This window comes from Phalaenopsis equestris, unplaced genomic scaffold (assembly GCF_001263595.1).
Source record: "Phalaenopsis equestris unplaced genomic scaffold, ASM126359v1 Scaffold000006, whole genome shotgun sequence".
Lineage (NCBI taxonomy): Eukaryota > Viridiplantae > Streptophyta > Magnoliopsida > Asparagales > Orchidaceae > Phalaenopsis > Phalaenopsis equestris.
This window is the reverse complement of record NW_018164448.1, coordinates 1,010,591-1,036,074: the sequence shown is the minus strand read 5'-3', so window position 1 is coordinate 1,036,074 and position 25,484 is coordinate 1,010,591. Positions and strand designations below refer to the sequence as shown.

Sequence of the window (25,484 nt, the reverse complement as noted above, 5' to 3'; positions counted from 1 at the left end):
ATTTTAAATTATTTTATATTTCGAACAATAACGATTCAAACATGATCACTGTTCGTGTTTGGTTAGTTTAGCTAACCGAACGAAAAAAATATGTTCACGTTCGTCTCGTTTACTTATCGAACGAATCGAACACGAACTCATTGACGAACCGAACACAAACTATTCACGAACAACGAGTTTTTTTTACAGCCCTACAAACTATATAATTTATATATAGTTACATATGCATCACTTTTATTTTTCCAATTCGACATTCACAGTAGTTGACTCTTTAACATTACATTAAAAACATCACTATTAATTTCTCAAAACTGTAATATATATATATATATATTTGTTTATGAAATTAATGTGTTAACAAATATAAATACTAAAATTTTATGTGTCAAATATGCCAATAAATAAGAATTATGTAGTAATTTTGTAGTTTTTTTTCTCATCTATTAATTATTAATTTATTATAATAAAGCGAACGGAAGCAGGTAGGTAAAACTAGAGGGGTTGGTGATTGCAGCGGGGTCCACCCGAAAATCAGATGATCTAAGCTAACGCAATTGATATTCTTTTTAAAATTTGGTCAAATTAGTGGGACAAAAATGTGCCAAGGTAACATAAATCAAACATGTTTTAAAAATTATTAAATTCATTTTATAACTATTACTATATAATTTAATTAATTTCAAAATAATGTCGATAATTTTAAAGTCTATTATGACAAAATTTATAACGAGCTATTGTAATTTTTATACAATTTTTAAAACTCTTAATCTTAATTTGAGGTAACATAAATATTATTTATTATTCTTAAATTCAAATATTTTAAAAATCAATTTAAAATAATATAAAATACTCCGTTCGAATATCGCACATCCGGATGATCAATTACGGGGAGTCATATCATCATGTATCTTATTGATAAATGATGTAGTGGTCGGTGATTGATTGTCCGGACGTCTACATGATCAAGAATCGATGAGAGACCTCTGACCCAAATTCTGCCTTAAAATAATTACCAACTACCCCCGCCCAATTTAATTAGGTAGGTCATATAAATGTAAATCCGCGCAAAACTCCAGCAACAAACTCGCCATTAAGACCGAGGCATCGCTTCGATCCGATTCTCTCTCTCCGCCATGGCGTCGGCATCTCCCTCCCCTCCTTCGTTCTCCATTCCTCGCTCTAATGCCTTCTCCCGCCTCATCCCTTCCCAATCCATCCGCTTCACAACCATTCCTCTCCGATCCAGATCGATCAATGCGGTGAAGCTAACTTCTCTCATTGATACCCGAAGCATCGGATTTCGACCTATAAGAAATCGGGCAAGCGATCGAAGCAGAACCGATAGAATCGCGCGAAATAGCGCCGGATTGGAGAGAATCGGAAATGGCATGGCGAGAGAAGAAGCTGAAGAGGGATTGGGGATTCCGGTGAGGATGAAAGTGGTGGCGATGGTGGCCTTTGTGATGTCTCTCTGCAACGCCGATAGGGTGGTAATGTCCGTCGCCGCCGTCCCCCTCGCTGCTCAGTATGGCTGGTCGAGCTCATTTCTCGGTATCGTCCAGGTTCGTCTTCCTTTTCTTTTTTTTGTTTTCTTCTGTCTGAAAGTGCGAATGTTGGTTTGGATATAGAAATTGGTGGAACGCGGCTCACCAACTTTGTGTTTTAGGGAAATTTTACCACAAAACGATTATATATTTATGTATCTAATACCAATATATTATAGGCAAACTTACATGCATATCACACAATTCTTATTCTTATGTATTTATATAGCTAATAATTAAAGTTTGAGATTTATATTTATAATATTTTAGCATAATTAATCCTATCAATGTGTATTTTACTTTTTAGGTATTTACATACATACCACCTATACTCACATATCCCACACCTAAACTTTGAATTGTATATTTATACCACTCAAATTTTTTTATATCATATAATAAATATCAATATTTTAATTCCTAAAGTTGAATACATCTTTTGATGCATAAGGCCCCATTTGGGGTAGCTTGAAAACGCCGCCTCACTATTTGCTTATAACGTTTAAGCTGAGTTTCGCGAAACGGAGTTTTCTATTTTGTATTACACGCGGACCGCGAGTGTATCCCCGCGATCCGCATTCGGCCTCCAAACTTTTACGTGTTTGCCCTCGCAAAACAATCTGCGACCTCCCTAACCTTTCTTCGAACTCTTGCGTGGATCCCGCTCCGTCGATACCCGAATTTATTTAACAGACTTCTATATGATTTTATAACATTTATATTGAATTAGTTGAGAAATTTATAGACATACTTTTGTGGTTTTGCATGCAATCTTTTTCATTTAACAAAAAAAATCTACAAATCAGTTATTCATAAAATGCACAAATTAAACAGCTAAACAGCTTATCGAGAACAGAGGCAGATTGGTCATTTATCCAGAATCAATTGTTTTTCAAATGCACAAACCAAACAACCAGACAGCTTATCCGGATTAGCTGGTCATCAGCAGATTATCAAGATAAACTGCTTTGAAACATAAGTTGGATAAGCTACAGCTACCCCAAATAGACCCTAAATAAGATGTCATACATGTGTGTGTGTGTGTTATATAGATATTTTGTTTAGATGCACAACATAAAATATTTTTATAAATATGACTTTTAAAATTTTAAAATCATTTATGAAAACACCCCAATTTTAAATCATATGGAAGTATATCTTATCATACAATAATTTATGTAATATTTAAGGATCATATGATACATGTATGCACCAAAAATATCAGTGGAAGCCATTAGACAACTCAAATGGAGGTCAGGCAAGCAGAGCATCCTACAACCCTGCCACCGTCCGAGCAGGGAAGATTCGAGCGATCCCCCGCTGTCTCGACTCTAACGGGGGACCACGCCTACGGTCTCGACCGACCTGGACGCACATAACAACGCCCAACTGCAGCAGGCAGACCGATCCACGACAATTTAGATCGCCAAGCGGTCGAGGACCCGATCGACATGTACGACGGAGGGCACAATCATCACTCGCCCAGTCATCTCAGTCACCCGACGTGAAGCTAGTTGACCAGCCGATTACCACTATAATTAAAATTTAAATTATAATGTAAATATGACATGAAATTCATTCATATAATTAGCACTTTAATGATATTACATTTCTATAAATAAGGGACAAAAATACAATTAAAATGACCTTTCATTAGACTCTTGCAATTGTGAATTACAAACTTAATATACTCTCTCTCCTTCTTCTCTCCTTCATCCGACTTTAACTATTGGGGTGTGATTCACAAAGAACAAATTATGATCCAACAATATTTATATAATTTTCTTTTTAAGAGAATTGATAAGCACTATATTCTTATTTATAAATTAGTAAATTAATTTATCAAAAAAATAAAAATTGTAACTTGTTAATTAGCCAAGTCTCTAATCTCACTAATCAACCCTTTCATTTATCATGATTTTAAACTCACAAATTTCAATAAAACCTTTCTTAAATATATTTTTTTTTGCAGCTCCCTTCTTACGACAATTACTTTCTTAAATACAATGATATCGTGATCACTTCTAATAATAAATTCATTCGTGCATGAACTTTGTAGCTCGCTGTGAGATAAATAATTGTACTTGTATTCTTCAGTTTATAGTGGATCTATTTAATTGGGTCAGATCCCGTAGTTCTTTCACTTTTCAGGATTTTCACGTAAAAACTTCTCATTTCACTTCTGACTCTTTCTTTTATTTGAGCGTGTGTTGAATTCTTGTATAATGCTAAGACAATAATTTGTTACTCTACCGCCGCGAATCTTCTACCACACAATAAATTATTATAAATATAAAAGTTTAAATGCTAAGATAAATACATAATAATTTCGTGGTATGTATGTAAATTTCCCCCCATTTTTTATTTTAATTATTTTTTTCGAAGGAAACTCTTTAATAGTTAGGTAAAGCTAATACCCGCAGCTTGATACCATCGTCCATCGCAGTCATCATTCCTATGGGGTTACCTCGTATCCTCACTCGCCGGCGGCATCCTCGCCGACAGATACGGCGGGAAGACAGTAATGGCTTTCGGCGCCGCGATCTGGTCTTTAGCAACTCTCCTAACTCCATACGCTGCGAATCACTCAACCGCACTCCTGCTAGCCACGCGCACCCTCTTCGGATTGGCAGAGGGTGTCGCCCTGCCATCCATGAACACTCTGCTATCCAAATGGTTTCCGCTGCACGAGCGAGCGAGCGCGGTGGGGATCTCTATGGCTGGATTTCATCTCGGCAACGTTATGGGTTTTCTGGCGACGCCCGTGTTGGCGGCCACGGTGGGGATCAGTGGTTCGTTTGGGGTTTTTGGGCTGATGGGGTTTTTGTGGCTTTCGATGTGGGCGGCGGGAGTTGCGAATGATCCGAGGGAGAGTGAGGTGATTTCGATTGAGGAGTTGAGGCTGATCGAGAAGGGGAAGGGGAAGGGGAAGGGTTGCTGTGAAGAAGGCGGTAGGCGTGAGTTTCCGCCGGTAGGGTTTTTGCTGTCGAAGCTGCCCACCTGGGCGATCATTCTGGCCAACGTTGCTAACAACTGGGTATGCTTCTCTCTCTCTCTCTCTCCGCCTCTCTGAGAGAAATTATAAGGTGATTCAAACTCTGATGGAAACAATTTAATCGCAGGGATACTTTGTGCTGCTTTCATGGATGCCGGTATACTTCAAGACTGTAAGGACTCTTATTCTGCAGATGGGGAATTGAATTTTTTTTTTTTTTCTCTTTGATTCTCAGCGCCTAATAATGTTGTTTTCTTGTTCATGGGGGTACTGGTATAGGTTTATGATGTGAATCTAAAACAAGCTGCTTGGTTCAGTGCTCTTCCATGGGGAGTGATGGCCATCTCCGGCTACTTGGCGGGCGCCGCCTCTGACTTCTTAATCAAGTCTGGTCAATCTGTTACGCGTGTTAGAAAGATAATGCAGGTAATAGGTTTATTTAGCACTGTTTGATTAGCAGATTAGTGGCTATTGATTTTTGGAATATTTACATACATACCATTAACTTCTTATTTATTTAATATTTACATATCTAACACCTAAACTTGCAATTTTTTACTTTAGTACCACCTTATTATGCATGGAAATGTGTATTTAATCTCTTTAAAAGTTATATGGTGGTATTTTTTGACGTGATATGAAATATTCAGGTCTTATAAATGTAAAATTAAAATTTAGCTATTAGATATGTAAATGCTTAAGAATGGAGTGGTACGTATGTTAATGCTCATTGATTTTATGTTATTTTGACTAATTAGTATTCGTAATTTGTGTTCGATTCAAATATTATCTGTGGAAATTATGAAGAGCTTGCTATCAATTCTGAAGGGGAGAGAGTGAGAGTTTAATCTTGGATATATTTTAGTGATTATTTATTGGGATTCAAAATTATTGATAAATGATGTTGAGAAATTTAGGGCGAAGAAAAATAAGAATCGACACATATCCAGAATAACACACAAAGATTTAATGAGGTTCAACAAAGATGCCTACGTCCTCGGGAGTAGAGCGGCGACTTTCTTTCAACTCCAGAAAAAAAGTACAGGATATAAAATACAACATATAATAGCCTAGAGTTACAAACAAACCTATATATAACCCTAGATAAAACCCTGAAGTACAATATGTAATTCCCAAATTACCCATGTACCGTACCGCAGGGCGTTTCTCTTGCACCCCCAACCCACAGAACGAAACTCTCCCGATTTGGACAGATTCTTCCGCTCTGCTCCGCTTCTCGCTCCGTTCCACTCCAACATCTGTCTCTTATATGGTATGTGAGCCATACAAAACAAATCTTCACCTTGGCGAATATCCAGTCCCTTAGGAGAAATACATCATGGAATTTTTTATACACTGAAAGTGGGTTGGGCCACCATGCTTCTGTAGCAACTGCAAACATTCAACAAGTCGAAGAAATGCAAAAACTTGTTGATATTAACTGACTTGATCAACATATCAGCTGCATTTTCATCAGTATGAACCTTCTGCAACAGTATCTCCCCAGAAACATTCAATTCTCTGATCTTGTGATACATGACATCAATGTGTTGTTCTCGCATGGTACACATGGTTCTTAGCCAAATAAATAACACTCTAACTGTCACAATACAACTGAACTCCACTTTGCTCAACGCCCAGTTCCTTTATCAGCCCAACAATCCATAAGACTTCTTTCGCAGTTTCAACTACTGTCATATACTCAACTTCAGTTGTAGATAATGTCACAATAGATTGAATACAATAGATTAGATAATGTCACAATAGATTGAATTGTTGATTTTCAACATATAGGTCCTCCACCAAGAGTAAACACATGTCAAATTGTGGACATTCTATCATCCAAATCACCTGCATAGTCTGAATCAATGCACCCCACAAGTGAAGGATCATCGCTGCTGATGAGAAGTGCACAAGAGACCAAGACTTCATAGCCCAATCTGCTAGGAGGCCTTGTATTGGTGCGTCTTTGTCTTTCTCTGGCTAGATTATAATTCTGCAGATCATCTGGATTGGAATCACCATGTGTTGGATTTGAACCTTCAACTCTCTCAGTTGTTTCTGGATGCTGTTCTAAATTTATCTGCACTGCATTTGAACTGGAACTGTTCCCTTGCACCTTATCTTGATTATGTTGCAACATAGACTGTTTATTAAAATCTACATCTCTGCTGATTACCATCTTCTTTGCAATCAGATCCCAAATCTTACATTCTTTCATACTTTTCTTGTAGTCCAGAAAGATGCACTTTTTGGATTTTGCATCAAATTTTAATATTTCATCTCCAGGTACATGTACATAAGCAGTACAACTAAAAATTCTTAATTGATCGAAATTAACTGGATTGCTTTTCCATACCTCTTCTGCAACTTTGTCACCTAACGATGCCCGAGGTGATCTATTGATGAGATAACATGTCATATTCACAGTCTCTGCCCTAAAACTCTTAGGAAGTCTTGCTTTTCGTCTCACTCATCTTGCTCTTTTAGTTAAGGACATGTTCATCATTTCTGCCATACCATTCTGCTGTGATGTTTTACGCACCGAAAAAATGTCTTTAAATCCTATGCTCCTCACGGAACTTCTGAAACTGCGATTCTGTGTATTTTATGCTATTATTAGATCTCAAATACTTAATCTTTCTGCCAGTTTGGTTTTCTGCCTCGGCTTTCCACAGCTTGAATTTGGAGAAAGCTTTAGATTTCTACTTCAAGAAATACATCCAAACTTTTCTAGAGAAAATAAATGTAACTAAATTCTTAAATCCTCCCAATGATGATTCCTGGAAGGGCCCCATACATCATAATTCACATAATCAAGAATTCCTTCAATTTTGTGTTTTCCAGTCATAAAACCGACTCTAGTATGTTTTTCAAGAACATAGAACTTACAAAGATCAAGCTTACAACTATTAACATCATGCAACAAGTTTTTTCTATGCAATTTCGCCATCCCACGTTCACTAAGATGACCCGGTCGCATATGTCATAGCTTTGTATTATTATCATCTGACTCCACAGAATGAACTCTACCTACAACTGTACTTTCTATTAGTTTGTAGATATTACCTGCAGTTAAATTTCTTTTCATCACAGTCAGTGCACCCTTAATAATTTTGATGGTTTCTTTCTCCTCATCTGTCTTAAGATTAAATTCATTTTTATGTAAAGTGGTAACGGAAATCAAATTCTTCTTCAGATATGAAATATGTCTGACATCATATAATGTTCAAAAAGTGTCATCATACATCTTAATTTTGACTTCACTAATACCAACAATATTGCAGCATCTATCATCACCTAAATAGACTGAACCAGAATTAGTTAACATATATGAAGTAAACTACTCTCTGTTAGGTGTTTTGTGATAAGAGAGTGAACACAACAGAATCATTGCTCGGTCTTCATCCTCAATGCTCACATCAAACCGTGATAAATTCATGATTATTTCATTGAAATCATTAACATGCTGCGCTAAATCAGAACCTTCTTTCATCTCCAACCTTACATTTTTTACTTCAGATAAAATTTATTCGTCAGAGATTTAGACATAATCTGAGTTTTCAATTTCTTTCATAGCTCCTCTGAAGATTTTAGATTCATCACGTGATACATAACATCATCTGTCGATACACAAACGTATTGTTGTTGTCGCTCATTGTTGCAATTCTTCCCAATCTTCATTTTTCATGACATTTGGTTTCGTTGCCCGCAAAACTTTCAAGATTCTCTATTGCGTCAACAGATCTTTTACCCTTGTTTGTCACAATCCGAAGTTACTAGTTCCATCGAACTTCACTACGTCAAATTTTGCACCAGAAATTGTCACTTGAAATTGATCATACAGCAAACTCTTCTGCAAATTTATGTTTCCCAGAGAAGCAACAAAATCTTAAAAAAAAAAAGAATTGAAATATTTCCTTAATTAAGTTTTTTTAATTAAATATTTCTCTTAATTAAATTTCCTTGAAAGCAACAAAATTTTTCTGAAAAATGATTAAAATATTTCCTTAATCTTTAATTAAGTTTCCCTTAATCCAATATTTTTTTAATTTAGTTTTTCAGAAAAATAACGTAATTTTTCAAAAAAAAGATTAAAATATTCTCTTAACTAAATTTCTCAGAAAAATAATTTTAAAAAAAATTTCTTTCTTGATATTTCCTTTTTGGCGTCACAGGAATTTCCTTTTCATCTTTATCTTTTGTCCGCGTGCAGCAACATGAATTTCCTTTTTCGCGACAATTTTCTGAAAGGAATATCCCCTTCCCTGCTTGCGCGCGCTCTGCCGCCTGAGTGCTGAACAACCGTGAGCTCCTCGCCCTTGCCGAATCCCTTCTGTCGACGTCACCGCATCGTCACGAACCTCCTGTCGCGAAAGAAGCTCGCACGAAGCTTTGCCTGTTCTGCCGCGAGCGATTCAGAACCGCTCCTTTGGGATCTCCGACTGCTCAGAACCTAGCTTGCCGCGAACCCTTACCTCGGCCGAATTCACCGAAGCCAGAAAGACTCCGAAGCTTTCGTCGCCGAACCTTTGCATTCGAACTCCTCTGCAGCGAATCTGAACTGCCGCAAACCTCTCCGAAATCCTTCTCCGAACTTTTCTCTGAATTGTCGCAGTCATCGAACTCCCTGAAGACTAGCTGCCGAATCTTCGAAATTTGTTCTTCCTGAGTCGAAAATTTTCATTCCTGCCCTAAAACCTCGCTTTGATACCACTTGTTCAGAAATTTAGGGCGAATAAAAACAAGAATCTACACAAATTCAGAAAAACACACAAAGATTTAACGAGGTTCGACAAAGATGTCCACATTCTCAGAAGCAGAGCGGCGGCTTTCTTTCAACTTCAAAAAATAAATACAGGATACAAAATATAACATAGAATATCCTAGGGTTACAAACATGCCTATATATAACCCTATATAAACCCAGAAGTTCAATATGTAATTTTAAAATTACTCTTGTACCATACCGCGGGGCGTTTCACCCGCACCCCCAACCCACATAACGAAACTCTCCCGATTGGACAGATTCTTCCGCTTCGCTCTAGTTCGTTCCAGCATTTGTCCCTTTTATGATATATGAGCCATACCTAACAAATGAATTTGTAAATTTAAATAAATAAATAGTTAAATAAATTTTAAATTGTTATCTAGCTAGTTTTTACAATTAAATAAGATAGTAATAAACTGCAAATAAACTTTTTCACAATAAAAAATAAAAAGTGTATATATATATATATAATTATAATACATATAAGTATTAAATTATAAATATTAGTACATCCCTGGTTATTGTTTTATTAAATTATAAATTATACATATGAGTATTAAATTAATTATAATACATATAATTAATTAAATTTTATTTGAATAATATATCCCTGGTTATATTGTCATTGTGCAGTCGATTGGCTTCATAGGTCCAGGAGTTGCCTTACTCTGCTTAAAATACGCTCAAAGTCCTACTGTGGCCGCAGTTCTCATGACCATATCCCTAAGCTTCAGTTCCTTCAGTCAGGCTGGCTTCCTTCTCAACATGCAGGTATGTTTTAACTCAGGAAGTTTTACATACTCGCCACGCACAATTCTTTTATATTTACATATCTAAACCCCATACACTTTGATCTTTACATTTCTAACCATTTGAGTGATAAACCCATGCATGAAGATGTATATTTTACTTTAAAAGCAGATGATATTGATATTTTAATGCCATTTTAAAGATTTATAAACATTAAAGTTTGGGTGTTAGATATGTAAATACATAAGAATTTTGTGGTATGTATGTAAATTCCATTTTAACTTTCTCCTTGCTGGAGAAAAATTATCTGGTTTTGAGAAATTTCTCAGCTCCAATTCTATAATTTTCCAGGACATAGCACCCAACTGCGCTGGATTCCTACATGGTATGCATAATAGATTCCTATAATCTTATATTATCTTTGAAGATGAGGCTATTAATTTAATTTTTATTTATTTATTTATTTATTATTATTATTTTGAAGGGATCACAAACGCAGCTGGCACACTGGCTGCCATAGTCAGCACCATAGGTGCTGGTTATTTTGTGGAATGGTTGGGATCTTTCCAAGCTTTCCTCACACTTACATCAATTATCTATTTCATCGCCACCATCTTTTGGAATCGCTACGCAACTGCAGAGCAAGTTTTCTTTTAAATTTGGAAGATTTACATACATACCACTCAATTCTTATCTATCTACATATCTATCACCCAAACTTCAATTTTTACATACATACCACCTTACCCCTGCATGCAAAGTTGTATTTCACTTTCTGACGTTGAAACGGTGGGTGGTTTTTGTATATGATATGAAAGATTTGGGTGGTATAAATGTAAAAAATAAAATTAAATACATTGGAATTAGGTTGTCTTTTTTTAGTGTTCGTTTTCTCTTTTTCTAGTAAATTGAAATGGGTGGGATATGTGCCAGTGTTTGTGTGCGTGCGTATTAGATTACAGATGCTTGGCTTTTAATGTAAATAACATTTCTGGCTTTTCAATTGTATAGAAAATTATTTGGATTAGCCGAATGAAACTAAGAGAATGGTGGAGATCACTAATTGCTGAAGATTTAGAGATTTTCACACTTGATGTATTATGGATTAGTTATGTTTGATTGTTTTATGAGTTTAATATACGTTGCAATTATGTGAAAATTGAGTGATCAAATTTTGTAATGAGATAATCAGTGGAGGATGCAAAATAATTCATCTTAAATTTAGGAGGAAGAAATTTATGTAATTTATGTAGTTGTAAGAAGGATTAAACTTTTTCATTTTATAGATAATTACATAAGAATTTTAGAAATTTACAAGAGCGAGAGCCATCTCTAACTCTTCTTAAGGCAAGCACTAACTAGAGTTACTAAAATGGTTGACTTTTATATTTTTATCATCTTTAGTAATATCATCGTATATTTTTTTTTTTCAGTTAATGCTCTTTCTCATTCAAATAAGACATCAAAGCTTCTTATAAGGTGCAATAACAAATTTGCAAATCAAAGCAACATTAACATTGAGTACTCAATGTCCATGATGTTTTCTCTATTGTAAGAACAATATAGCAATATGTGCATAAAAAATATGCCAGTACGGATCTCAAGGTAGAACGGATGGCTCGAAAGGATGTTGCGATCGATCGACATTCCTGTTAGCGATCAACTAATTAATGCTAGCAAGGGAGGCATTTGGATGGATCGATCATAAGGACATGTCAGAGGATTTTCCATTGATGACAGTCGACCTTAAGGCTGCTCAGTAGATTATTGAGTTTCAGAATAAATATTGATAGAGTTAAGGTCAGACGAACGGCCGACATCAATCCGCCAGCCTTATTGTATTTAAATACCATTCTAATTACTAAAAAAACCCCTCTAAAAGCTAATGATAAGGAGATTGGCCTATAATTTTGAAAGACTTAGGTCTATTCCTATAAATAGAGGGCTCATAATATGAATAAAGGTGATCCATTCTTGTGATTCTCTACAACACAATCTCTCTTGACTCTCTCCACACAATGTTCTATACCTTAGGTGTGTTTTCTGGACACTTTTGGATTCAACACAATAGTTCCTCTAAAATGAAAATTCCTATAAATGCTTATTGTTAGGTTAGTCAAAGGTTAATAATTTGAAACTAGAAAATCAAGCGAAAAAGTATCCTGAAGCGCTGTGACCACACCATTTATCGAAGCGGAGCGGTGTGACCACGACACATCTAGCGTAACCACGCCACGTTGGGCAGACTAGTGGCGTGACCACGCTGCTGTCGGGCATGAACACGCCGTCTCTCTGCAATCCAGTGGCATGACAACGCTAGGTTTGGGTGTGATCACATTGACGAGTGGAAAAACACTTTATAAATGAAATTTGATGTCTCAAGCTGTGAATATTGATCTAAAAGAGATTTTTAGGGCTTCATGGTGGGATTTTTGCATTCAAGAGTCATTGGAGGTGGCTAGATGCAAGTTTTGGAGAGAAATTTGAGAGTTTTCTCAATGTCTTCTTCCTCCTTTGGTAGAAACCCTGTAGGGTGAGAGTTATTATATTTTATGAATTTTGAGAGACTTCTAAGAGAGGAAGGAGTGTATAAAATTTAGAGAGCCTGAAAGTTGCAGTTGGGTGCCTAGACACCATCTTGGTGCACTGGGTGCTCTGAGTCTGAGATCGTGTAGGAAGTTTCTCTTCAGGCACGAAGGCATTAGGCTAAAGCATCAGGTTTCCTAGTATAGGTGTCTGGGCACCAAGGCCGAGCACTTACTTTTCACCTCCTTCGTTTTTCATGGGACCACTAGATATAAGGGTTTAAGTGTGTAGGCGTCTGGGCAAGCACAACCATTCCAGCTTCTCTGTAATATTGGCGAAAAGGGGAATTGGTTTAGGTGCCTAAGCGAGAGTCATGGGCGACAAAGCACTAGTTTGTCACTTAGCTTGAATTTGTTCTTCATTGTTTACCCTTGCTATCTTTGAACATGTGTACTGCATAAACAAACAAATACACCCTGAAAAAACATAAAAATAACACAAATAACACATAAAACACAAGAAATATCACATCACAATTACTACACATCAAGTGTATTTGAAATATTTTAAATTGTTTTGATTGACTATCAAAAAAGGTACAGGAGATATGATTTTTTGTATATTTTAAAGCGAAATAAATTTAATATAAGGCCTAACGATAAAGGCGATGACAATAGGGTGGGTAATTGTCAATAAATTGGCGACAATGGGTCGCTGACGGTGGTTGGATATTGGTGGTGGCAATGGTGGACATTCATAATGTATTTAAAACCTGCCAAAGTACCTACACTCATTTTAAATACAACCAAATAGCCCCTTTACCTTTAAACTGACATTTGGAAACTCATATAGAGAGCTATGCCAGCTCAATTTACACTGATTGGCTTGTCCCTTAACCAAATCAAGCCCGTATGGGGTCCTAAAGGAGAAGTTGCAAACCAGAAGGAAGTTCATTCATAGTTTCACAAACTAGCACTTTTGTTGCCGTTGTTCGGTTGCTGAATTGAACCAAAATTTAGCATAAATTATAGCGAAGTGTGAAAATAGACATTTAGGCTTCATTTGAGAGCGCAATAAGGCTCCGCCGCAATGCGCAGAAAGCCGAAAAACGGAGCGAGTGTCATTTGGAGGAGACCCCTCGCTAAGATTCACGTCCACCACAAAGTCCAAAATAGCGTAAAATGGAGCGTTTCAGAACGGAGATCCTCGATTCAGTTCTCTGAAGCTCCTTCAAAGGGAGCCTTAAAATATTACAAAATCTTAAATTTTGTTTTATCTTGTTTTGGAATAATCCCATATTTATTAATATAGGTGTTCAATCTTGAGTTGTCCATGAATCACACCTCAAGGAATCGAACATGCCAAAAGAGAAAGAGAGAGAAAAAGGATAGGAGAATACAGAGAAATCAAACGAGTATATAGTTATTGAATCAATACAAATTTGATTCACTTCTTTTTCCTGGAGGGTATTAGATTAAGAACGGAAGGATGAGAAAGCAAACACACAGGCGTGATTCACTTGATTTGGCTAACAAGCTCTTATCACAATTTGTTTTTTTTTTTAATTTTATATACGAGTGAACGCTCGAATCTGACATAATGATATTCTTCGCTTTAATTGTAATCAATGTGCTACTAATTCGAGCACTCCTGCTACAATTTTCACTTTGCTTTTCTCCTAAAGTTTCAGGAAGGAGAGCGAGATGAGAATTATTAGAAATGTAATTAATAGTTATATTACAAAAACTATTCTTTAATTAAAATTTTTTGGCTTTTAGTCTTTTGGTGACTTATACTTTCATTATAAATATAATTACCTTAAAATATCATCATAAATTTAATATTAAAATTTCAATAATGTGATTATTAGTTGAGCAGCTAGAAGTATTTGTTATAAACTAAATATTTAATTATATTTTTTAGGGTTTACATCCTCAGAACTCAATTTTTTGTATTTACATATTTAACCTTTGAACTTTAATTTTTAAGAAAGTTTACATACATACCACTCAATTCTGATGTATTTACATATCTAACACCTAAACTTTAAAAAATATCTGTTTCACTTTTTAGAAGGTAAAATAGTGGTATTTTTTATGTGATATGAAAGATTGGGGTGGTATAAATGTTAAAATTAAACAAGTAGGTGTCAGATATGCAAATACATAATAATTTGGTGGTATGTAGGTAAATTCCCCTAATTATTATATTTATAACACTCAAATCATTTATGTCACATAAAAAACCCACAATTACTCTTCTAAAATGTAAAATATACGTTTTTCAAGTATAGTTAAACTTATATAAATGTAAAAATCAAAATTTATGTGTTATTTCTATAAATAAATAGGAATTTTGTGGTGGGTCTGTAAGTATAATTTTTAATGCTATTAAACTACAATCTGCTAGCGTAATTAAAATTTTAAAAAAATATTGACAAAATAGAATTACAATTATTTTATTTACTGACTAAATAAATTGTTATTTAACTAATTTAGTAATTTATTAATTAATAATTAATTATTAATCCTAAAAAATATAGTTGGCTTATACTAGTTAATGTTTAATGTAGTATGAAATAATAAAAGGTTGAGTCAAATTAAACTAATTTTTGTAATTGCAATTTTGAAATTATATTCAAACAAAGTAAATTTTAAAATAAGTTGTGGATAGGGCTGTGAGAAAAGCTCTGTGAGCGGCTCGTATCACGCAAAATTTTATTTTGAGCTCGATTTATAAAACAAGTCGAGCACACGGAATTTTGTTTGTTCATGCTCTACTGATTTGTCACTCAAAAAAATAAGTTTGACTCGAATTTGAATTTGAGCCACTCACTTATGAAAAAATTGAGCCAAACAAAAGCTAATTTGAATTTGAATCGAGACGAACACGAATTAATTTTTTTTCTTCACTGAGCGAACTAGAGCAAAGGCTCATTTTGAACAAAAAAAAAAAAAAAAGGAACTAGTCGAATATGAATAAGTTCTGGCTAGGGGTGTAAACGAACTGAGCTTGTGTTCGTATTCGATTCGTTTGAAATAAGCTCGTGTTCGAAATTGTTCATGTTTGTTTCTTAACGAACAAGCCGAACACGAGCTGTTTATTATATAACTTATATTATATAAATATATAATATCTATATTAGTATATTACTACTATAGTATATTAACATATTATTATTATTAATTTATTATATATTATAATTTATAAAATTTAATGTTTTAAAATATCACAAATTATATATATATATATATATATAATTATTTTAATTTATTTTATATTTTTAATAATAACAATTCGAACACGAATGAACGCATCACTGTTCGTATTTGATTCGTTTAACTAAACGAATAAAAAAAATTTGTTCGCGTTCGTTTCATTTACTCATCGAACGAATCGAACACGAATTTATTGACGAACCGAATACGAATTATCCCCGCAAACAACGGCTTTTTTTTTTTTTTTTTTTTTTTTTTTTTTTTTTTTTTTTTTTTTTTTTTTTTTTTTTTTTTTTTTTTGGAGCACTGACCTCGCGGCACATTTACACCATTGTCAAGAGATATATTAAAAATTAATTGAATGTATATAGTATTTAGCAAATGACGGTCCTTTCTTTTCGCCTCGGGGAGGAAGAATCGGGCTCCGGGGAGTGACTCCGCTACACGAGTCGGTTTATGCAGGTTTTCGAATGTGATCTTTAGCGCCTAAGAATGAAAACTAGGGCTTTCGAGGAGTAAAAGGAGGTGCTCATCTTTTGGGGATTTCTGAAGCAGCGTCATGGATCGGATCACGGCGGGCAACGAGCTCGCCTTTAAGATAGGGTTCTCTGGTCACAGCGGGCACCTTAGAATGGAGCCGCTTCCTCCAGTTGAAGGCTCGCATCCTTTGAAATCCCTTCCTGATTTTATACTGGTAATATGCCCTACTCTCTCTCATAATCTCAACTTTTATTTTTTTATTTTGTTTGTGGTGTCGGCTTATGTGTTACTGCAAGTCCTCTGCCCAGGGTATCATATCCCTTTTTTTTATCAAGTCTGAGTTGTGATAGCCATCCCATTTCCCTTGCTGATTCCAGCACTATATTTTTTTTGTTATCGTTGATTTGTTTGTTGGTGTTGGATTCAAATTTCTCCTGTGATTCACACTCAAAGCTTAGAACATGAGAGTGAGAGGAGTGTGCAGTGACTTGCCCCTCTGGACAAACTAGTGCATTCCCAGACTCTTATGACTCATTTTATATGATTGAAAATAGAGTTTACAAGAGAGGGGTCGAAGAGCCCCTAATACATGAAAGATCCCTCCAATTTATAGAAGATAGGAGGACCGTACATCAAAATTACATTTATTCCCCTGCTCGAGAGAAGGTTTTATAAAGTATTCTGGTCTTTTTTGCATTTCAGAATGTTGAAAAATTTATGGCGAAGAAATATAGAAATCGACGCAAATCCAGAAGAACACCAAGATTTTAATGAGGTTCGGCAAATATGCCTACGTCCTCGGGAGCAGAGCGGCGATTCCTTAATTGATATTCAGAAAAGAGATTACAGAATTCAGGGATACCTTCTGGGGTTACAAACAGACCTATTTATAATCTCAGAAGTAAACCCTAAGTACAATATGTATGTAGTAATAACATTACCCCTGCACCGTACCGCGGGGCTTTGCCTCCGCACCCCCAACTCACATAACGCAACTTCCCGATTTGAACAGATTCTTTCGCTCCGCTCCGCTTCGTTCCAACGTCTGTCCCTATATGGTATATGAGCTATACCATAACACAGAGCCTATCGCTCTGAAGCCCTTTGGTTGGTCGGGCTTACCTTTGGTCGGCAAGCAGCCTTTCTGTTAGATAACAGCATTTCGATTGTCTGGCTGATTTTCGATCGTCTAACTGGCCTTCGGTTGGTTGGCAGCCCTTCGGCTTGCCTGGCCTACCTTCGATCAACTAGCAGCCCTTCGTTCTGCTTGAGTGCTTTCAGTTGGTTGGGTTGACCTTTCGACATATTTAGATCTTTTCTGGATCAACATAAATACATTTTTTGTTTGTTTATTAAGTTTCTCAATTATTTTACTTCTTAGAGACGAAATTGCGATAAGAATGAGAGAATTTTCAAAGCAAAAAAAAAAGATCATATTTATCATTGAATTACTAATGGAACTTCCTTGGGTTCAGCGTCTTTTTACGCTGCCTTCTATCTTCGAGGTGCTCTCCTAAGGCTATCGGTCGACTATTCCGACTTTCGGTTGGTGACAACCTGTGGATCGAACGAGCTGACCTTCGGTTGATGATGCTGACCTTCTGTGGTCTGACTTTTGGTCGGCCACATTTATCACTTTGAGAACATTTTTATTTTATTGTTTTTGCATGTAAGAAAAGGCATAAAAATGTTTTGTAACTTTTTTGAATGTGAAATAGCGTGAATGTTTTGATTGTTTTCACATTTGTTTTAGCATTTTACCTCTACCACGTTATTTGTTTGCAATAATTGCTTGGTGATGAATGTTGATGTTTGTTGATAACTCGGATCTTCGGAAAGATCTTTGGTCTTTTTTTGATATGTCACTGCCAGGTTCAAGTCTTATAACGCCTTTTTCTCTTATGCTAGTCGGGTTGTCGTCTTGGTCATGTCGCATCTTTCATCGGGTCTTAAGCGGATCTTGCCGTTGCCTTTGTGGGGGTAATCGTCGAGACTTTATACTGGAGTGATTTGCATCGTATTAGCTTGTCGGTACTGGACAGTGAACCACCTCCAGAGTTTTATCGGTTTCATGTTTAGAGACATGGTCTTTTATATGTTTAGCATTGAGGGTATATTTTTATTTAATGTCTGTCGGATGTCTTGTGTCATTGTTGATCATTTTACACCGGTCTGAGTCTCTAGATGTTGGCTTAAATGTAGACGTGTAAACTCTTCGAGTTTCCTGGGAGGCAAACAAAATAAAAAATAATTATATATTTCTCAACAAAATAAAATATTTGAAATGATAGCACCTTTTATCGTTGAGCTAGACGTCAGTAAACATATGTTGATTGAGCGCTAGCAAGATGCTATCAGTCAGCTTTCCCCTATAGGGGCTCTTTGGCCGTTTGGAGCTGACTGTCCATTTTGGGGGTGTGGTTTTCGCCTTCTGGCCGAATCCTCTCGGAAGACGATTGAAGTGTGATTCTTTCGCTCCTAGAATTTGGGACATTCAGACTTCTGATCGTTTGGACTCTAGTCGTCTAGTAGGTCTTCGGTCAACTGACAACCCTTTCATTAGCTAGATGGCTTTTGGTTGGTTGGTTGCTCTTCATTCTATTGGCAACTCTTCAGTTAGCTGACAAGGATTTGGTTGGCTGGATGCCTTTCGGTCTGCGGACAGACATTCGGTCGGCTAGAAGCCTTTCAGTCGTCCAGACTTCTGGTCATTCCGACTGTATTTATTGGGACTTGACACCCTACCAAACTTGATCCCAATTTCTTCCTTATTCTGCTCCTCTTCTTGCTGGTAGCATGATCCATGTTTAACATGTCGTTCAGAATTTTGAATCCAAATTGGTCATGTGAATCACATCCAAAAAATATGTTGTAGAACATGAGAGAAAGGGGGGAAGAGAGAGAGAGAAGAGTGCGCTGCGATTTTTCCCTGTGGGGGAAATTGGGGTATTCTTAAATTCTTGTATTTTTTTTATATAATTGAAAGTAAATGTTACACCAGAAGAGGTCCAAGAGCCCCTAATACAAGAAAGATCCCTCCTATTTATAGAAGATAGAAGGACCGTACATAAAAAAATTATTCATGCCCATGCTTGAGAGGGGGTTTTACAAGCTGTTCTAGCCTTCTTGTATATCGAAGTCTATTGCTAGACAGTCCTTTGGTCGCTTGGTTTGCTTTCGGTCGGTTGGCAGCCCTTCGGTCGTCTGACACCTCTTCGGTCGGGTGGCAGCCTTCGGTCGATTTGATGGTTTTCAGTTAGCTGATTTAACCTTTGGGTACTGTTAGGTCTCTTCAGGATTAACATAAGCATATTTTTAGTGCACATATTAAGTTATTAAATTTTTTTACATATTGGTGGCAAAACTGCGATAATAATAAGAGAATTTTTATGACAGAAAAATTTAATCATATTTATCAATGAATTACTAATGATACTTCCATGGTTTCAACGTCTTTTTGCACTGTCTTGCCTGCTATGAGGTCATCTCCAGATTCTGTCATCCAGCTTGTAGGGTTTTGGTTGGTCAAGTAGACTATCGGTCGGCTGTGCTGACCGTAGATTGTCTGATGACCTTTGATCGGCTTCATCTGTCACTTTAACAACATTTTTATTTTGTTCTTTTGCATGTAAGCAATGCATAAAAATACTTTGTAACTTTTTTGAATATGAAATAGAGAAGATTTCGACTGTTTTTATCTTTGTTTTAGCATTTTATTTCTACCGTTCTATTTGTTTGCGATAATTGTCGGGCGATGAATGTTGGTGTTGGTTAATAACTTAGATCTTTGGAAATATCTTTGTTTTTTTATATATCATCGCATAGTACAAGTCTTGTATTTTTCTCCGTCGGGTTGTAGCCTCGATTGAGCCGCATCTTTCATCAATTCTTAAGCAGATTTTGTCGCTGCTCTTGTGGGGGTAATCGCCGAGACTCGCTACTGTGATTATTTGTTTCATATCCTTCGCGGAGTGTTGCTATTAGGCAGGGAGCCACCTCCAGAGTTTTATATGCATCGAGTTAGTGACGTGAGCTTTTTTTATGTTTGGTGTTAAGGGTTGATTTTTATTGTAATGTCGATCGAGCTTCTTGCATTGCTATTGTTCATTTTACTAGGGTCTGAGTTTCCCAAGTGTTGGCTTAAATGCAGACGCGTGTGAAATCTTCGAGTTCCACGTGTCTCAGTTGGATCTAGGAATGCACAATTAGAAAAGTTTATATATTTTTCAAACAAAATAAAATATTTGAAATGATATCGTCTTCTTATCGTTGAGTCAGCATCGGTTAACCGATGTCAATTGTGCGCTAGCGAGATGCTATCAATCGGCTTTCTGCTAGAGGGGCTCTTCGGTCATTGGGAGCCAACTGTCCGTTTCGGCAGTATAGTTTTTGCCTCCGAGTTAAAGCTTTCGGAAGATACAAAAATGTGATTTTTCGGCTCGTGGACTTTGGGATGTTTAAATTTTTAGTCGTAAGAACTCTAGTTGTTTGACATGTCTTTGGTCGGTTGGTAGCCCTTCAGTCGGCTAGATGGCTTTCATTCGGCTGGCAGTTCTTCAGTGGGCTGGCAGCCATTTGGTCGGTTGGATGACTTTCGATCGGCTGCAGGCCTTCGGTTGGCAGCCAGCAGGCGGTCGATTGGCTGGCTGCTCTTCAATCTGTCGGCAACCCTTGCGGTCGTCTAAACTTTTGTTCGTTTTGTTTGTGTCGATTGGGACTTGTCCCGACCAAAATTAATCCTCGGTTCTTCTTCTTGTGTTGCCACACTCGCTGCATCTTTCAAAATCTTGAATTTAAATTTGTTCTGTGAATCACACCCAAGTAATAGAGCTTAGAATAAGAGGGAGAGATACGACTGCGCCGCGATTTGCCCGTCTTGGGCAAACTGGGGTATTTCTAGACTGTTGTGGCATTTTTTTATATCATTCAAAGTGGAGGTTACAAGAGAGGGGTTCAAGTGCCCTTAATACATGAAAGATCCCTCCTATTTATAGAGGATGGGAGGATTATACATAAAAATTATGTTTATTTTCTGCTTGAAAGGGGGTTTTACAGGGTATTCTAGTCTTTTTGCATGTCGGAGCCTGTCACTCGAAACCCATTCGGTCGGTTGGGCTTGCCTTCGATAGCTGGCAGTCATTCGGTTTGTTGGGATTGCCTGCGGTTGGCTAGATCGCTTTTGGTCGGCCGAGTTAACCTTTAGGCAGCGTTAGATGTCTTTAGGATTAGTATGGGCACATTTTTTGTGTATATTGTTTATTTTTTTGTGATGAGTTATGAAAGTATGACATCAATCAGTTGCGAAGTAATTTTGAGTTGTCGCTTTTACCAATTCAATTCTTTTCCTTTCTTTTGCAGCCACCTGCATTCCTTCCCGAAACAAAAGAAACCGTTAAAAAACATCTAGAGGATACTTATCTGTGCCCAGCGTTGGATTCTGAGGAGTTTTCTGCTGAGAAAGCTGGTAGAATGTGGGAATTTGATTGGTTTGATAGGGCAAAAGTTCCATTGGAACCATCACTCCCTCGTTCTATTGTTGCTCCTGCTTGGGAGCTGCCATTCAGGCGCTCAAAAAATGAGGATCACCCAGAACCGTGGGATCCAAAGTCAGTTGAGGTACACATATTGCCCTATTTCCATTTCTTTTGTTCTTTCGGAAGTACACATTTGTTTGGCTAGAATGACAGCATGATATTCTGACTAGCATGTATGTTTAGGCATTAGGGCTTAATGGTTGCCTATCAATTCCACGGCTGTATGACTGCAAAATTTTTGTTCTGGCAAGAACGAAGATTGCATACACACCACTAAGTCCCATGTATTTACATATAGATTACCTTTACTTCAAATTTTATATGTGTACGGCCTTGCCTATGCATGAAACGGTGTATTTCACTTTTAAAAAGTTAATATGGTGGTATTTTTTATGTGACATGAAAGATTTGGATGGAATCAATGTTAAAAGTAAAATCTAGATGTTAGATATGTAAATACATTAGAATTTTGTGTGTTTTTTGTTTTGTTCATTACAGAGTTATAAGAATGAAAATTATTCCATTGTAAGCCGTGCTCTTGGTTTTGTATATGTTCACGTGGACCCAAGCATAAACATTCTTAAAATGAAATTTTTTCTAATTATCTTTCGGATTTGCTTTATTTGGTTTACATTTCTCTTATTTTTTTACTAATTTCCAGATTGATGTAGTAGAGTTAATGGAAGGAGCACAAGATTCAAGTATTTTGCCACGCATGCCAGGACCAGCAAAAGATTTTGTTAGAGGGAGCATTAATAATAGACCCTTCCGCCCGGGAGGTTTGGATAATTCACAATCACGACAGGTTCTTCCAGAAGGAGCTCAAAATGGCGAATGGGTTAGGGAGATCTTTGATGGTGGCATTGCGCAGTCTGTGCCTCCGAGTTTCAGAATGGGTTCGGACTTGGGCTATCTGAAGGTTTTCATTTTTATTTCTTTGTCTGAATTTGATTCTTTACAAAAGCATGACAATGAAATTGCATCTTTTTCTTAATGTAAAGGGTTTTCCTTGCCATTGGAAGCACATGAGAGTGCAAATCTCTTCACCAGACATTTCATTTGAGGAAAATCCTGTAAGTTACTTTTTAATATTGTTTAAGTAATGTTTTGCTCCGTTTTAGTTGAAGTATCACACATCTGTTATGGCAGTATCAGTTTCCAGACTTTGTTTTTCATTCTTTGGTCTCATTTTTTTTTCTTGATGCAGGATAAGCTGTCCGTTCAGTTTGATGATTTATTCAATAAAGCTTGGGAGAAAGATGCCTATGAAGAAGGAGAAGATGATGGTAATGAGCTTTTGGCCTTTCACATCTACGCCAAAACTTCATATACTATGGAAATTTAGCAACATGCCGTTAGATCCGTTTATGTTTGGGACAAAATGGAATCTTTTGTCAGTTTATTTTGAAAATTTAAGCATGTTTCATGGTTGAGATTTTGTTCCTTCTATCTGTTTTATGGTGATATAGGCCAATATGTTTGAAATTTGGTATGGAGAGTATGTTTATAAAATGGTTTGAATTTCTTCTTCATGCAGAGGTCTGTTAGTTTCAATTACATTTTAGATTGTGATTGATGATTGAATTTCTTATGATTGTTGGATGCCTTAGGCTAAACGTGAGGCGGTGTTTGGTAGCATCATTTTAAGGAGATTTAGCCATGAATTTAGCTTAAATCCAGCCAAACATAAAAAAAATCAAATTTAAATCCAACATTCAAATAAATAAAAAATTTTCATGTTCCGACTTTTCTTCCCTCTGTTTTAGGACGTAAATCCGGATTTAATAAATCCAAATATGAGACGGATTTAAGAATTTCTTGCTGTCGTCGCTTGAGAGCTCATTCCCGTGAAACTGGAGAAATTATTACATACGGAGCACGTACGCAACACTACGTGCGGACTCCTGTAATATGCCACAGGATTTGATAAATCCTATTTAATACAAATTCAGTCTGCAGCTAAACACTGCCTGAGAATGCTATATTATTGAGCTAAGTAAGAGTTATAGTTGATAATTAAACTTAAGCACATTTGATACCATCTAATATATGACACATATCTTTATTTTCTAGTATTATTTCTTTATATGCGTTTATATTTGATTTAATTTTGATGTTTTGTTTTTTTTTTTTTTTGGGTTTACTAGGTTATTAGCCAGCATTATAATTGTTTTCCAGGATTTGGGTAAAGATTATTACTCTGACACGGCTAACTTTTTTATTCTTATAGTTTAGTGGGCACTAGTGGTCATGTTCATAAAAATTTCTTACACTTGATCTTTTGATATTGGATTGTTTGTTTAGTTGGGCTAGGATACAACTAGTTTTTTTTAGTAAATGTTTTTCATAATTATAATCAAATGAATCAAGCGTTCTTGCTGAAGTTAAGTTTATATCCTAATTGGTTTTTATTCATGTTATTTAAAGAGAATACATGTTTCCTTCTTTTACTAGGCTGCATGATTTTTCTACTGAATGGATTGAAATTTATAAATTATTTCTGCTGCAAGCCAAGTATTCCACTGTTAAAAAACTTTAAAAATACGGAAAATGTTATTTATGTCCAATTCTGGGGACTGATTTTTTTCCTTTTGAATATTATACATTGTTGAAATTTCTTTGCACTTGAGCAATTGTTTTTTCCACTGTAGCAGGGCCTACCCTGACAACATATTAATAAGAATCAAAATGTTTTATTTTATGTTTTAAAAATATAAAGTACATATTGACAAGTCAAAAGCAGTTCATAGAAATAGGTGAATGCTTTTCAAGCTGAGAGGCAGACATGATAAACATATAATTAGTTAACAGCTTGCACCTTCGGCATGGTTTAATAACCAATATATCTTAAAAATGGCTAAAAGTTTCTGGAATCCGACGATGGTGTTTTCCTTGCGGAATCAATGTTAAACCAATTGATTATTTGCTTATATGTTCGGTGCAAAACTTGTTGTCATTGTAATCTGCTATTTATTTTTCCAAATTGTGCAAAATCTACTCAGGTCAGTCCAATGTACGAAACAGTTTTGTTTCCTAAGCTATATGATTATTCAAAGAAACTAAGGAATTTCTTCTAAATTCGGTTTTAGTAACTTTGAATTATTTATTCTCTCCAGGACCTGTCTACGTCATAGCCAAACAAATATTTGCATTTCAGATACAAATTATCATCTTTCTCATCAGGTGGTTATGAATATGCCAAATCATCTATTTAATTTTTCTAATTGTTTAGTGCTCTCCTCGTTCACTAGAGAACCTTTTTATTATAGTAAGGAAATTAATATAATGATCCAAGAATGATGATGACATTGACCTATGCCTCTAACTATATTTGGAGAACCTTTCTAGCATGAAAAAGTCCTACACTAACATCTTGAAGTCTCTTGATGATCTGCACCAGTCATATGAATTTTGCCTTTTCTGGACATGAACCCCGTAAACTCGTGATAAAGACAATATCCAACTAAAAGTTAAACATTTACACTGTTTGTTTATATTATTTTTGAAGGCATGTTTTATAGAACTTTTTGCTGTAGGAAATGTAACCTTCTTACATAGGATCAACAAGGGATTTGAGATGGCTGTTATTGCCGAGGAATAATGAGCAGAATGACATATTGCATGGTTTTTTTGGAGCTTCTGTGTAGTTTTATTTATCATTAGATC

The 25,484-nt window shown here is 36.0% G+C and overlaps 2 protein-coding genes across 2 annotated transcripts in view; both read left to right on the top strand.

Moving 5' to 3' along the window:
- Positions 1 to 1,008: 1,008 nt before the first annotated feature.
- Positions 1,009 to 10,770, top strand: LOC110018223 (probable anion transporter 3, chloroplastic). The gene is made up of 7 exons (XM_020715479.1): positions 1,009 to 1,562; positions 3,991 to 4,581; positions 4,667 to 4,711; positions 4,819 to 4,965; positions 9,944 to 10,081; positions 10,412 to 10,445; positions 10,545 to 10,770. The coding sequence occupies exons 1-7, from the start codon at positions 1,134 to 1,136 to the stop codon at positions 10,715 to 10,717; spliced, it is 1,557 nt and encodes a 518-aa protein (XP_020571138.1). The 5' UTR covers positions 1,009 to 1,133; the 3' UTR covers positions 10,718 to 10,770.
- Positions 10,771 to 16,173: 5,403 nt separating this feature from the next.
- Positions 16,174 to 25,484, top strand: part of LOC110018192 (DExH-box ATP-dependent RNA helicase DExH11) — a 60,389-nt gene continuing 51,078 nt past the window's right edge. The window contains 5 exon segments of the mRNA XM_020715428.1: positions 16,174 to 16,498; positions 21,643 to 21,900; positions 22,480 to 22,737; positions 22,820 to 22,891; positions 23,026 to 23,104. Coding sequence (XP_020571087.1) covers positions 16,364 to 16,498; positions 21,643 to 21,900; positions 22,480 to 22,737; positions 22,820 to 22,891; positions 23,026 to 23,104 — 802 coding nt within the window. The 5' untranslated portion in view covers positions 16,174 to 16,363.